The sequence below is a fragment of the Neophocaena asiaeorientalis genome, unplaced genomic scaffold (genome assembly GCF_003031525.2).
Source record: "Neophocaena asiaeorientalis asiaeorientalis breed wild unplaced genomic scaffold, Neophocaena_asiaeorientalis_V1.1 scaffold134, whole genome shotgun sequence".
Taxonomy (NCBI): Eukaryota; Metazoa; Chordata; class Mammalia; order Artiodactyla; family Phocoenidae; genus Neophocaena; species Neophocaena asiaeorientalis.
The window spans coordinates 24,669,044-24,681,989 of record NW_020185339.1 but is presented as its reverse complement, the minus strand read 5'-3'; the positions used below and the strand labels follow the sequence as shown (position 1 = coordinate 24,681,989).

At 44.1% G+C, this 12,946-nt stretch overlaps 1 protein-coding gene across 3 annotated transcripts in view; it reads right to left on the bottom strand.

Moving 5' to 3' along the window:
• TESPA1 (thymocyte expressed, positive selection associated 1) overlaps window positions 1-11,804 on the bottom strand; it is a 75,122-nt gene extending 63,318 nt beyond the window's left edge. For all 3 annotated transcript variants that reach the window (XM_024736455.1, XM_024736454.1, XM_024736453.1), the window contains exons 1-3: window positions 11,646-11,804; window positions 2,290-2,497; window positions 1,112-1,154 (exon numbers count right to left, since the gene is read on the bottom strand). In XM_024736455.1, coding sequence (XP_024592223.1) covers window positions 1,112-1,154; window positions 2,290-2,452 — 206 coding nt within the window. In that variant the 5' untranslated portion in view covers window positions 2,453-2,497; window positions 11,646-11,804. The remainder of the gene's footprint in view (window positions 1-1,111; window positions 1,155-2,289; window positions 2,498-11,645) is intronic.
• Between the last annotated feature and the right edge of the window lie 1,142 nt (window positions 11,805-12,946).

Genomic DNA, 12,946 nt, shown 5'->3' with positions numbered 1-12,946 from the left:
CTTGAATTGATAAGACTGAAGAATAGTTAATGGGATAAAGAGAGTAACTGAGCCCACTGGTTCTCCTGTACGTATCTGGAGAAGCATTTTAAATCCCGGGACAGTTCTCACACACCCAAACCTGCAAACATTATCACCATCCATTTACTTCCCTATATTTTGATTACCCTTAATTAACTCTGAAATTCCGAACCAGATTATGACAATAAAGACAACATGTTTTGTACACAGCAAAAACACAAAATAAATTCTTCCTTGCCTTACCTCCCAGGGCAGAGTTAAAATAAACAACCTTGGATTATACAGTGTTATTTATTTCCTACCAAATAAGCCAGGATGGGTTTATTCATAAGTTAATAAACAAGTTGAGATGAAAGGCTATATACAGCTTGAAACATTTCTGAAGAGGAAATAAAGAGTAGGCGGGAGTTACAAGTTCTGAGAATTCATTATCACACAAATGATCACACTTAAATAGGTCACAGAAGCTTTCCCTCCGGGTCTGGGTAGACTGAACCTAAAATGGTACAGGCAGAGGGGGTGTAGGGTTTCAAATTTTAAAGTGTTTCTCAGGAAAGAGGTACTACATTTTGCCTTGAAGTACCTGCTCCAATTCGTCACTGCTTTGAATGACTGGGGTAAACCCTGAGCCCCTCTTCCTGTGTTCTTCAGTAGAAATAAACAACATAATGATTCATAATGAAGAAATACTCTGACCATAAGAACAATTAGGTTTCTAAGTCCTCTTTTGTTACACAGTGTAAAACTCCAGTCTGAAGGGAAAAGCAATGGAGCAGGAATCTGGAATTTAGCCCAGCTCTCCCCTGTGGCTACCCATTTCCATCCTTCTTAGTTTTAGACCAGGTCCAGACTGTACTTCCAGATCCTCACCCTAACTTAGTCTCAGCCCAGAGATGCACTTGATTCATAGCCCCAATCCCCACACTCACCCCAAATCTTTACAATCCCCTCTCCCTTATTTCAACCTCACTTCTAATCATTACGCCCAATTAAAATCCATGTCACTGCGCTCTGAGTTCTCAAGAGTCAGAGCCTGTTGACACACCCAACCATCAACCACGCTCAGTCCGGCTGCCTCGCCAGCACTTACCCACAATCCTGCAGCCAGTCTTCAATCTTGTTGATTGGATTCCCTAGAAAAGCCAGACATCAGATCACCGTGGAAACTGAAGGAAATCAGACTTCCTCCCTGAAATTCACCCTATTCCACAAACATCATTATATAAGCCACCTCACGACTCCTTTTTCTTCCCATAAAACTTTTCTTTAAGATAAAAGAGGAATATATCGGTGTATAAAAATAGTGGATAGGGTTTCCCTGATGGCGCAGTGGTTGAGAGTCTGCCTGCTGACGCAGGGGACACGGGTTCGTGCCCCGGTCCGGGAAGATCCCACATGCCACAGAGCGGCTGGGCCCGTGAGCCATGGCCGCTGAGCCTGCGCGTCCAGAGCCTGTGCTCCGCAACGGGAGAGGTCACAACAGTGAGAGGCCCGCGTATCGAAAAAAAAAAAAAAATAGTGGATATTTCTTCTCTCTGCCTCTGTGCCCCCTTTCTCCCAGAAACGTGGAAAATACCCCAAGGTTTGGGAACAGGAATAGATCCTTCTCTTTAAAAAAAAAAAGGAAAAGAAAAAAGAAAATAAAAAGCACAATTTTGCGTTTGTGCTTTTTGTTTCCTACCAAATAAGCGAGGGTAGGTTCACTTACATAAGATTTATTTTTAAATTTATTTTTTACTTTTTACTCTTATGTCTGCAGCGTCATTGGAACCTAAAAGAAGCTCTGAGAGGCATGTGGAAAAGGTACTATTACTATTTCAGGTACTAATACTTCAATTAGACAAGCATGTCCTAGAGCGGTGAGCAACTTGCCAAAGGTCACGTCACACAGCTGAGTTGAAGCCAGAGTCCAGGCACCCAGATTGCGTGTAACCTTGTTACACAGACACAGAAACACTCCAAACATTCATAGAGAACCCTGGCCTCAGATCCTCACAGATAGCTGCTCAGGACGAGGCAAAAGTGTGCCTCTTCCTTTTTCCCAATCTTACGCTGTTTCTTTCTCACATAATTCATGTCTCTTATTACTTTACTCATCTTCCCTTAAACTCATTTAACCCAGTCAAAATAAGCCTCGTGGTGGTGGTGGTGGGGGGGGGCTAGCCTAAACCCAGGACCCGCTGCCCGCACTGCAGACCTGGGCATCTGGCACGTTTTCCATATCACAAGAGAACGTGCAAGTCTGTTTGATGTCTAATGGCCGCTTACCTTCCTGGAAAACATCATCCAGGCCAGAAGGCTCGGGATCTGGGACGCCCTGCAGGGCTGCGGCAGCCTCCTCTTCCAGGACCTGGGTCTGCCAGTGCCGGCTCTGTCGGAGCCAGGCCCGTCGCCTCTCCCAGGACGTGGGGCTCAGCACAGAGCCCTCCATGGCGCTGGTTCAGACTTCAGGGCCTCCCGCCACAGGGATGCTGTCCTGTGAGTTGGAACACAGTGATGCTGCCTCATCCTCTGGTCAGTAATCACCACTCCCAAGGCTGTCCCCACATCTTCCCAGCTCTGCAGAAAGGAGCGTAGCCCTCTGCCCGTTCCGGAGGAGGGAGGAGATGTCTTGTTCCTCCTCCAACTTCCAACGAAAGGAATGCTCTGAGCAATCTAAACACCAGGTCTTCCAAGTTTGGAAACTGGAAATATCATATGATTTAAGGGACACTGAGAAAGCGCTTCTGACTTGAGAGTTGCTGAAATGCTGTATTAGAAAACATTTTCTTTAGTTCTTAAGAATTTTGTCTCCCAGAATCTTCCATTGTAATTAAAATATCTTTAAATTTGCAATGTGTAGATTTCACTTTATTTGATCCTCATAAAGATATATGAAGTCTCAGATCTCAAAGGTTAAACGGATTTTCTAAGGTCTCACAACCAGGATGTCAGTCTAACTACAGTCATTCTGGGCTTGTTTTGTTTCCTATTTATCATAGGATTTCTCTGGGGGCGGTAGGGATGAGGGTGGGGAGAATCCCATAATAAAAACAAGGAGACACTGCCTGAAACAATTAGCAGTTACCACTTTCAGGATCATCACTTTCTAATTTGTCAGCTTGGGTTTCTCCATGGCTCTGAGTTAATTGTCCAGTTCATCAGTGTGCTAATACTTCATTTAACACTGCCTAATCAACACCTCTGTATTCTTCCAAGAGATATATTCTGATGGCACGAGCCACTTATTCAAAGAGGAAGACAGAGAGGATGAATCATTCGATTGTCCGAATACAGCTTAAAAAGACTTGAGGCTAATGTACAGTCACTGGCTTATACTCTGTCCTCCTGCCTCTTCCCCACCAGCTGCACTCACAATCCCCACAGTGAACAGGTGAAGGTGGGACCAGCCCTTGTCACTGGAGCTGCCATAAACGCTTCATCCTCATGGCTACACCTTTAACTGCTGGCGTAAGGAAAAATAAAAGGGGGAAATAAATAAGAAGAGTGCCAGTTTCCAGAGACTTCTGCTTCTCAAACACTTAAAAACAAAATCACCAGTGAAGCATTCAACAATTTAGGCACTAAAATACCTATTTTTGAAAAGAAAGTCCTGAACATAAAATGCATTCCTAGGGCAATAAAACTCTTTTGGATGTTTCTGCTTGTTACAGACAAAGCATATCCAGAGAAAAATAGTACATAATTACTGCTGTCTGATCTAAATTCTTTTACTGCAGGTCCAGCCTAAGGCATGTCTCTCCCCCAAGGAGAGACAGCAGTTGGCACTATGAAACTTTATTAACCCTGGACACCCAGCCCTTTCTCCACTGCCTGTGCCTTTAAGGGGAAATTAAACAACTGAATGAAGTCTGTGGTGTATAGTGAAGCCACAAAGAGGGGTAGCAGAGAGAATTTGTTGTCCCTTGGCCAGAGCTGTTATGAGGTGATAAAAGGACGAAACTGCCACTATAAAGAATTTAGGGAAAGAGTCTAAAAAGCCTTGCTAGAGTGCATTTACCTAGTACTGCACCTCCATCCAAAATATTTAATATGTTGGTGTCAGTCAGTCCGGGGAAGAAAATATCAAAGGCTAACTTGCCTATTGTCTTTAATTTCCAGAGCAAATGAATCTCACCTAAATCACAAGAAATCTTCGGGTCACAAGAAGAACTAATTTGGTGATCAGGGGAATTTAAAAGGAATTCAGGAAGGAAGGGAGGGAGGGAGGGAGAGAAGAAGGCAGGAAGAAGGGAAGGAAGGAGGAAAGGAAGGAGGGGAGGAAGGAGAAAAAGAAGGAAAGAAGGAAGGAACCTTCAGCTCCCACACTTTATTCCGCCACTTACTAATGGTACAGCCTAGGCGAATTCAACCCCTTTCTCTGGGCTCAGTTTCTCAATGAGGATGTTACAGCCTAGCACAGTGTCAGAATCTCACTAATTGAGATGAGTGACGGGGGCCTCTCCTTTGGTTTCAGCATCCTCTGTGATGCGAATCTATCCCACACTCCTCCTACATCTTTGAAAATACGCCAGACTCATACAGGCTCATTTCCCCTCTGCCCCCTGAAAATGCTTATCCCCCGTTCAACCCTAGGCTTTCCCCATGTTTTTCCCCTCCCTCTTCTTCCCTCTCAGCCTTTGGCACCCTTAACCTGAAAGCCCAACCCTTAACCGATTTCTCCGTGAAGCCAGGCCTGGCTTCCACAGCCTCCAGATGATAGGCGCTTCCACTGAGCTCCTTCCCTGCTTGACTTTCTTCTTCATTGTTCTTATCACTAACATACTTTATGTTTTATTTGTTAATCCAATTTATTGTTTATTCTTCTGATTTAAATAGAAGCTCCACAAGGACAGAGATTTTTGTCTGGGTTGTTCACTGCTATGTCCCTGATGCCTAAAACAGAACCTAACTGATTTTCCCCAACCTCTGCCACACGTGGGTTATAGAGACCTGTTCACAGGGCATTATGTGGGAACACTGTAAGTACAGCAGTATTTGGAGGCCGGGAGAAATAGAATCGTCTGGTTAGTGGTGACAGAGGGAAGCTGTGCTGCTTGGAGATGAGAAACTGGGTGTTCTCTGTGGAAATCTGGAGGAAGCAGCACATGGTTATCAGACAAGCACGTCGGCAGTGAGAGTGTTAGAAAGAACTGAAGGATGGATGCACACAGCTGTCAAGATGGCACCTTTGAAAGCACGGAGGGTCCTTGTGACAGAGAGAGGGCATGGAGATATTTCCTCCAAACAAGTCATACAAAAAACACACACCTGGATGTACAATGGAGTTTGGTGCAGTGAAAAGAGCACTGATGGGAGTCAGGAGTCTTGGGCGTTCTTCTAGACTTTCTGTCCAATTAACTGACTTCTGGCAAGTCAATTAGGTTTTTCTATGTGGGCATTGACTTCAACCTCTAGAAAATGAATTGGTGGGACTCAATGTTGTAAAAGTTCGCCTCTAATACCATTGTGTGTGAATTTATTCCAACTGAGCCTGAAATATTTGTAGGAATAATACCTGTACAAAAGATGCATTTGTGTAGTTTTTCCTGTAAGAATTAGGAAACGGCCCAGTGGCCTCTGGAGTTACTTGCCATTTAACAAATTCCCTTTCAAATTAACACTGACTTATGAGGTTCTTGGACTTCAAACCTTCAGTGACCCAGGAAGGTGGTGAGCCTGGATGAGGGAGGCTGAGAAGGAGCCCAAGGAGTGTGGTTCAGTCAGGAGAGCTCAAGGACCCCCAGCACTTCTTGAACTTTTCTGCTTCTTTGCTTTAGCTTACCCAGTTTCAGCCACCTTCCTCTCTATCCAAACACATTCTACATTTTGAAGGGCTCCTCAAGTCATCTCCGTTCTCCTGCCCACCACTAGCACCCAGCACGTGCGCCTAGACCACATTCAACAAGACGTAAGTGGCTTACCTTTCTGGCCGTTATCCACCATTGCTTGTAACCTGTCCCCTAAATCCTACCTCAGGGCAGTGCATGGTACATTGCAACAGAAGGGGCTCAGTAGTACTGTACCTGCAGAGGACCAAGAGTCACGCTGCTGCTGAAATATTATCCCCCTCTAGTGTGTATCATAGGCCAGGGGCTCCCGACTTTCCACATGGTCTCAAATCCTAATGTATGTATTTTGGATACCTTCTAATGAAGACGAAAAAGGCCTGGGGCATAGTCACACCACCCCTTTGTTGATAGAACATAGGGCCACACAAATCTGACTGAACTTATAAGCTGAAACTATCAACTTCTCTTGTCCTAAAAAAAATATTTTCCAGAATTTTTCATTGTAGGTTTTTATTCCCTGGTCAAAAGTTCCTTCTGGAATCTAAGTACCATTTTTCTTGATGCTGGTTTAGATTATAATATTACATTTAGTCTATCTTCTGTGGGGATGAAAGTCTGATGCCTGCTGATATATTTTCTCTGACATTCCCACTAAGCACCTCCCCACCCCCAAAAAAACAACAACACGAATGCCACGCTGGTTCTGTTTCTACTTGCCTGAACCACCCCAAAGCCTCCTTTCCCCCTCTGCTATCATTTTCAGTCCTCTGTCTTTTCTTCTTTCCTACATTTTTCTAGGGATTTACTCCCAAAATATTTCTCCACAATCTGTTGAGTGCTCTGGAATCTGACTACAACCAAGTACAGCAGGAGAGAATTCTCTTTTTCTGAGGATGTTATAGTTCAAAGCAGAAACTGCAGCAGCCATGATTGAAGTTAGACAAGAGGAATCACCATTAATGGTTTATGACTAGGGAGCTGGGGACTTCCCTGGTGGCGCAGTGGTTAAGAATCCGCCTGCCAAAGCAAGGTACACACGTTTGATCCCTGGTCAGGGCATATCCCACATGCCACGGAGCAACTAAACCCGTGCGCCACAACTATGGAGCCTGCGCTCTAGAGCCCGCGAGCCACAACTACTGAGCCTGTGAGCCACAACTACGGAAGCCCGAGCGCCTAGAGCCCGTGCTCCGTAACAAGAGAAGCCACCGCAATGAGAAGCCCGCGCACCGTAAAGAAGAGTAGCCCCCGCTCACTGCAACTAGAGAAAAGCCCGCGCAGCAACGAAGACCCAACGCAGCCAAAAATAAGTAAACAAAATAAATTTAGTTTAAAAAAAAAAAACGACTAGGGAGTTGTTTCAGAGCTTTGAAAGGAATATCTTCCAACTAAAATCATCAGCAGAAGCAGTAACTTTACTAGCAGAGAAAACCTTTATGGGTATGTGATTACTACTACACTGAGAGCATCACTTACTTCCAGGCTCTTTTCTAAGGGATGTAGTCAGAGATTCACTTTATATAAACATGGGCAATTCAAAGCAATAGGTACTCATAATAACTGAGATGTACAGAGTTCCTTATATTTATCCATAAAACTGTCCCATTGTCAAGTATATCTAAAAAAAAAAAAAAACTGTCCCACAAACTACTTCACTTAATCCCAACAATCTCCTTGGAGCTAATTATTGTAATCTGAAGCTCAGAGAGATATGTGCCTAGTCCAAGGTCATATATTTAGGATCTTATGGTGCTGAGATTTAAACTCACATTAGTCTGACTCTAGTTGTATCATCTTTCCACTGATAATGGAGCAAGAGGATAACCTAAGATCACCACGCAGGTGTCACTGATAAATGTAATTTAGGATAAAGGAAGAAGAATCTACGTTAGTAGATTCTCTAGTTCACATGCTAGATGAACTCTCCGTTTTATAGTCTAGTATAGAAGAGGCAGATAAACCAAAAGTAATTTATGCTTGACTTTGTGACAATCTTAGTAAAGGAAGAGTTGCTTTGTCTGGTTATTAGTGTAGTTTTCCTTCTTGACTCCAACGAGTGGTTATGAAGCAGTTTTGCCTTCCTCAAGCTTAGAGTGGTTTAGCAGCCAGGGAGGGCCCAACTAGGTTCTAGCTCAGAGGAGAGGGTCTGCCTGGAATTTCGCATTACTTGTAGACTGTTGTGGCATTCAGAACATTTAGCAATGGTTATGGAGCAGCACAGGCAACTCAGAGGTCATACCAGTCCCAGTCCCGTGACTGGGTCCTACAAGTGTGTGGCTAGCTTGGCACTGAGTTTTTGGTGCCAGCTGGGGAGTCTTGTGGGAAGAGCTGGGGTAGCTGGGTTAGTGATGGGCACTCAGTGGTCTTGGAGTGATGAATATTTATCATAATTTGATATGAACATATTTTAATATCTTAGCAACCATATGGGCCTACCAATCTAAAATATGAGCTCTAGTTACAGATGTCTCACCAAGGGGATACTTTGAAGGGGTCTAGGAAGGATGGCCAACTCTTGAGGAGGAAAACTGTAGGAGTGTGTGGCTGTGCAATCAGAGTAAAGCTTGTCTGAAACCACAGTTCTGTCTGCTTACTGCATATGTGTCCTCAGTGACACTCCTTATCCCCTCTACGCCTGAGTTTCTGCATATGTAAAACAGATAGTGTACCAAACTTGTTGGGTTATTGGAGTTTCAAAATCGAAACTCAGATAATGCATACTAAGTCCCTGATGTATAAAGGAGGTGCTCAATAAATACAGTTATTATTGTTATTAATTTCCCCTCAGTCTAAGCCATTCACTAAAGTTGGAACGTTTTCAGGAATAAGGAAAGAAGGAAGGAGAAGGAGTGGGCAGAGCAGGGTACGGAAGTGTGCGTCAAGTCCAGATGGTGAAAGAAGGATGATGCTGTCAAGAAGAGATAAAAACTAAGCAGTAAATAGGTCCTCTGTTCTTACTTAATGCCCAAAGCGATCAGAGAGATCATCTAATCCTGACCACTCATTTTGCAGTGAAGAAAACTGACAGAGAGAGAGAGACAGAGAGACAGAAAGAGAGAGAGGCTTATCTGAAGTCACATAGAATATTAACTGCTATCAACAGGACACACACAAGTTCTGAGTCCCAGGTGTGTGCTTTCTTCCTTTATATCACATAGCCTTCCTCCTCACTCTTGGTTTCCAAGACCCAGCCTTAGGTTTCTCTTGAGCACGCTGGGCCTCCTCCCGGGACGTGTATCAGACAGACCTCTCTTCTTTTCTGGCTGTACTGTGCCTATACCCCAGCAGTGCCTGTGAACTGGGACTGAGAGTGAGAGAGCGTGGGAGGAGAGAAAAAGGAAACGGAATTTCCATGATGGGGCCTGTAAGACCTTCCGCAACTTATGCATCTTTTCTGCAGTCACAGACAAGATAGACATCACCACTCTTGCAAGGGGTTGTGGGAAATCCCAGGACAGCCATTTCTCGGTTTTCAACAAGGACAAACTCCACCTCAAGCCAGGTTGACTGCCCCCCATTCTCCATACCCCCAACCCCTGCAACAGGCTCTCACACTCCTTCACAGATAGGCAATGTCTTGCTAATCTCTAACCCTCTCCCATGTCACTGCCATTTGGAAGAACATCAGAACAGAAATTACCCTGAGTGCAGCATTTGTGCATCCTGGGACTTCTTGTGGTCTAAGGGAGCAGTTCAATTGATTTGAGGAGAAAAGAGGAATGCTATTTGATAAATAAGACCAAGAAAAATGCCCATTCACTTTTGTAACTCGTTTCCTCTCTCTTTTCATCTCCTCCCTCCCACAAATAAGTTTAGCTGAATAAATCCCTAAAAAAGACCATCTACAGCCTCTTTTTCTCTCCTCTTTCTTATTTACTTCTACCTCCGTGATGTGGATGAGTTTTATGGGAGCCTTGTAAACTCCTACAGGAAATATTAAAGTTGTACGTTTGGAAAAAAGGGATCACGTGCTGTCCATGTTGGGAGACGCTAGATTCTTTCATCATCAAGGCATCAAGAATAAGAGACATCAGTTTGCCTGCACTGGTTTACAGGTAGTTCAGTCTAGAAACAGGAGTGAGAATAAGCAGACTTCTCGATCATTGAGTTAGTTCTGCGAATTCCTATCTTTAATTCTTCAGTCTCATTTCCTTGGTAATGAAGCTCTGTCCCTCAGATACTCATGTTTATTCTTCCCTCTTTTTCTTTCACAATATCTACACCCTCTTTTCTTCTTCTCAAAATCTGTGTTTAAGCCTTTTTGCAGTAGGCCCGTGTGTGGGCCGGGCACACAGTACTGTGGGTACTGGAATACCCACCTTTGTCTTGTCCTTTAGGCTGTAAACAGAACAGTTGGCAGTTATCAAGTGGAGATCGATGTCTGATCATTTCCTCTTACTGTGTGAATCATGACCTGGGCTGGGACCAAACTTCCTCTCCATTTTCTAACAGAATATGAATCATTAACCAAATGATGGTATTGGGTCTCCATGGCTGCTACATTATACTTAATCACAGGACTCAATCTAAGTTTCAGTAGAGCAAAGGAGTTATGAGAAAGTGTCTTTAGTATGGTTGTAAAGAGTTTCCTTGGGATGCACATGAAGAAAAAATCATTTGTAAGATCTCTTTCTATCTCTCTTGTGATAGCTTTAGCTTGTTATCTCTGATAGTCTCAGTAGAGATAGACAATAAACCTATCTTACTTTATTCCTAATAATGTTTCAAGTTACATGAAAATTAAACCAGATCTTTAGCTCTAATCACTCAAGCCTAAACTCAAGATTAGACACACAGGTCGAAAGTCTGCAACCTCCAACCTCCTATCCTGGGCACTGCTGTGTACTGTCTAGAAAGTTCCCTTGCCTCTCTATTTAGGGCTATTTGTGGTAGACAGAGTCACTGGGGATCTCTTCCAAACACTTGGGGTCTTATCAATTCTGGGGGGCTCTTTCATCGTGTCCTTGTTCTACACTGGGGACACACCTCTGCTCCTCCACCCACTGGTGGGCTCAGTAGCAAGTAGGGCACAGGAAAACCCCAGCGTAGAGGATCTTTCCACTCCTCTGCCTTCCCCCAAACTCATGCAGGTGGTGACATGCTCAGCCCGGCTACCACTGAGACCAGGTGTGTTGGAGGAGCAGACCCCATCCCTCCTCAGGATTAGACAGGTCATTAAGTGGTCAACATATTCATCGATCCATCTCTGAGATGTACGGCTTGAACACTAAACCTGACAGGTGGTTATTGACCTTGAGCCTTCCAGTAAATTTGGCCCGGTGTCGTCCAGTTGTATAAATTCTCCCTCCCCTTTCACCCTAGTATACGTTGCTATAGTTATCTCCTCAACAACTTTCTTCTACAGCTTTTGAAGAAAGCGGTCATACCCGCAAAAAGCAAAATTCATTCTGGCTAGGTATTCCGGAGAGTCAGAGTTATGGATGCTAGAATGGGACCCAGATGAAGCTAAGAAACGTTTCTCCTTGAGAACTTTTCCAAGTTAGAATCAGATTGAAACGCAGCAAAAGTGAGGACAGCAAGACACAGAGAGGAACTTCTCAGGTGAGAAAGATGAAAAATTCCCAAATATTAATTCAGGCCGTCGAAGGAACCCATGTTCTGTGACCCTAGCAAGAGTACCTCTCTGATAATAGGAAGGAAAAAAGAAATAAAGAGACCTTGTTCCAAGAGGCGCAGTGATGTATTTTTTAAGGTTGAAGTCAGGGATGTGGCTTTTCTCCTGACATTTCCATTTTTTTCACAGCCTGATTTTTCTCTGACTTGTTTCCTCCTATCTCCCAGCACCATCCTAAATCAGCACAGTCTTAAAATTGAGGTGGAAGTTGTACTCACCTGTTCGCTGGTAAAGAGCTGAGTTTGAGGCAAAGCAGTTCTCAGAGCTGGGCACAGCCCTTCCCGGCTGGGATGGAGGTGAGGAAAGGGAGAAGGTATCATATTGCATATTGTATCTTTCTCTCTGTCTTCATTAAAATGCTGTTGCCAGCTTGAAAGGGGAAGCGGAAATGAGAAAACACACACATACGTACACTCACATATGTACAGTCCCCTCCTCCTATCCTGGCCACATCCTCTGCTCTTTAGCTCTGCAGACTGACTGTAGAAGAAAATATCTGCGGTCCCCAGAGCTCACCACTAGGGAGCCCGTCCCATCACAGAGCTGCTGTGGTCTTTGCAAGACAACAGGAGATCTTTTCCTGCTAAGGGGAAGGTACGGCTCATTTAAGGATGTGTGTATAGGAAAGTCTTCTAACCATGTAACTGCCTCAAATAACCCCACTGCCTCACATAAAGCTTCTGTCTCCAGGAGGAGAGGTGTCTAAAAATGGTAAGGCTCTCTCCCGAAAATTATCTCACATTTATCTCAGAGAAGATGCTTACAGCCCCATCACACACTTGAGAGGGCTCTAAGCCAGAGTGGATCTGTTTTCGTAACTCTTTCACACTCTGGTAAATTCCCCAGAAGCTTGTTTTCAAATGCTGCACCATTGTAAGCAACTGTTTCTCTGCGTTGACTTCTTTTTTTTTTTTTAAAGCAAGTTTCTTTTCTTTTCTTTTTTTTTTAAATTTTATTTATTTATTTTTGGCTGTGTTGGGTCTTCGTTGCTGTGCAAGGGCTTTCTCTAGTTGTGGCGAGCAGGGGCCACTCTTCATCTCATCATGGTGCGCGGGCCTCTCACTGTCGCGGCCTCTCTTGTTGCGGAGCACAGGCTCCAGACGCTCAGGCTCAGTAGTGTGGCTCACGGGCCTAGTCGCTCCGCGGCATGTGGTATCTTCCCAGACCAGGGCTCGAACCCGTGTCCTCTGCATTGGCAGGCAGATTCTCAACCACTGCGCCACCAGGAAAGCCCTTGACTTCTTAATGTTTTGTTTTCATGCTCAAACCAATTCAAAGTATTTCTTTTTGTGAATAAATGATGGCTTTCCAAAGGTTTTCCAAAATCTGTCACATCCTGGAGATGTCTTCAATTTATTGGCTTTCAGTTCCAAGAAGACTTACTAGACTCTAGAATTTTTTCCCATTCCTCTATCACTTTCACCTCTGACCAGCATTCAGCATCCTTGACAATACCTCTCCTTATCTCTCCAATATTTCCTAATATTTTTTCTTCTTTGATGTTGCACCATTCAAGTTA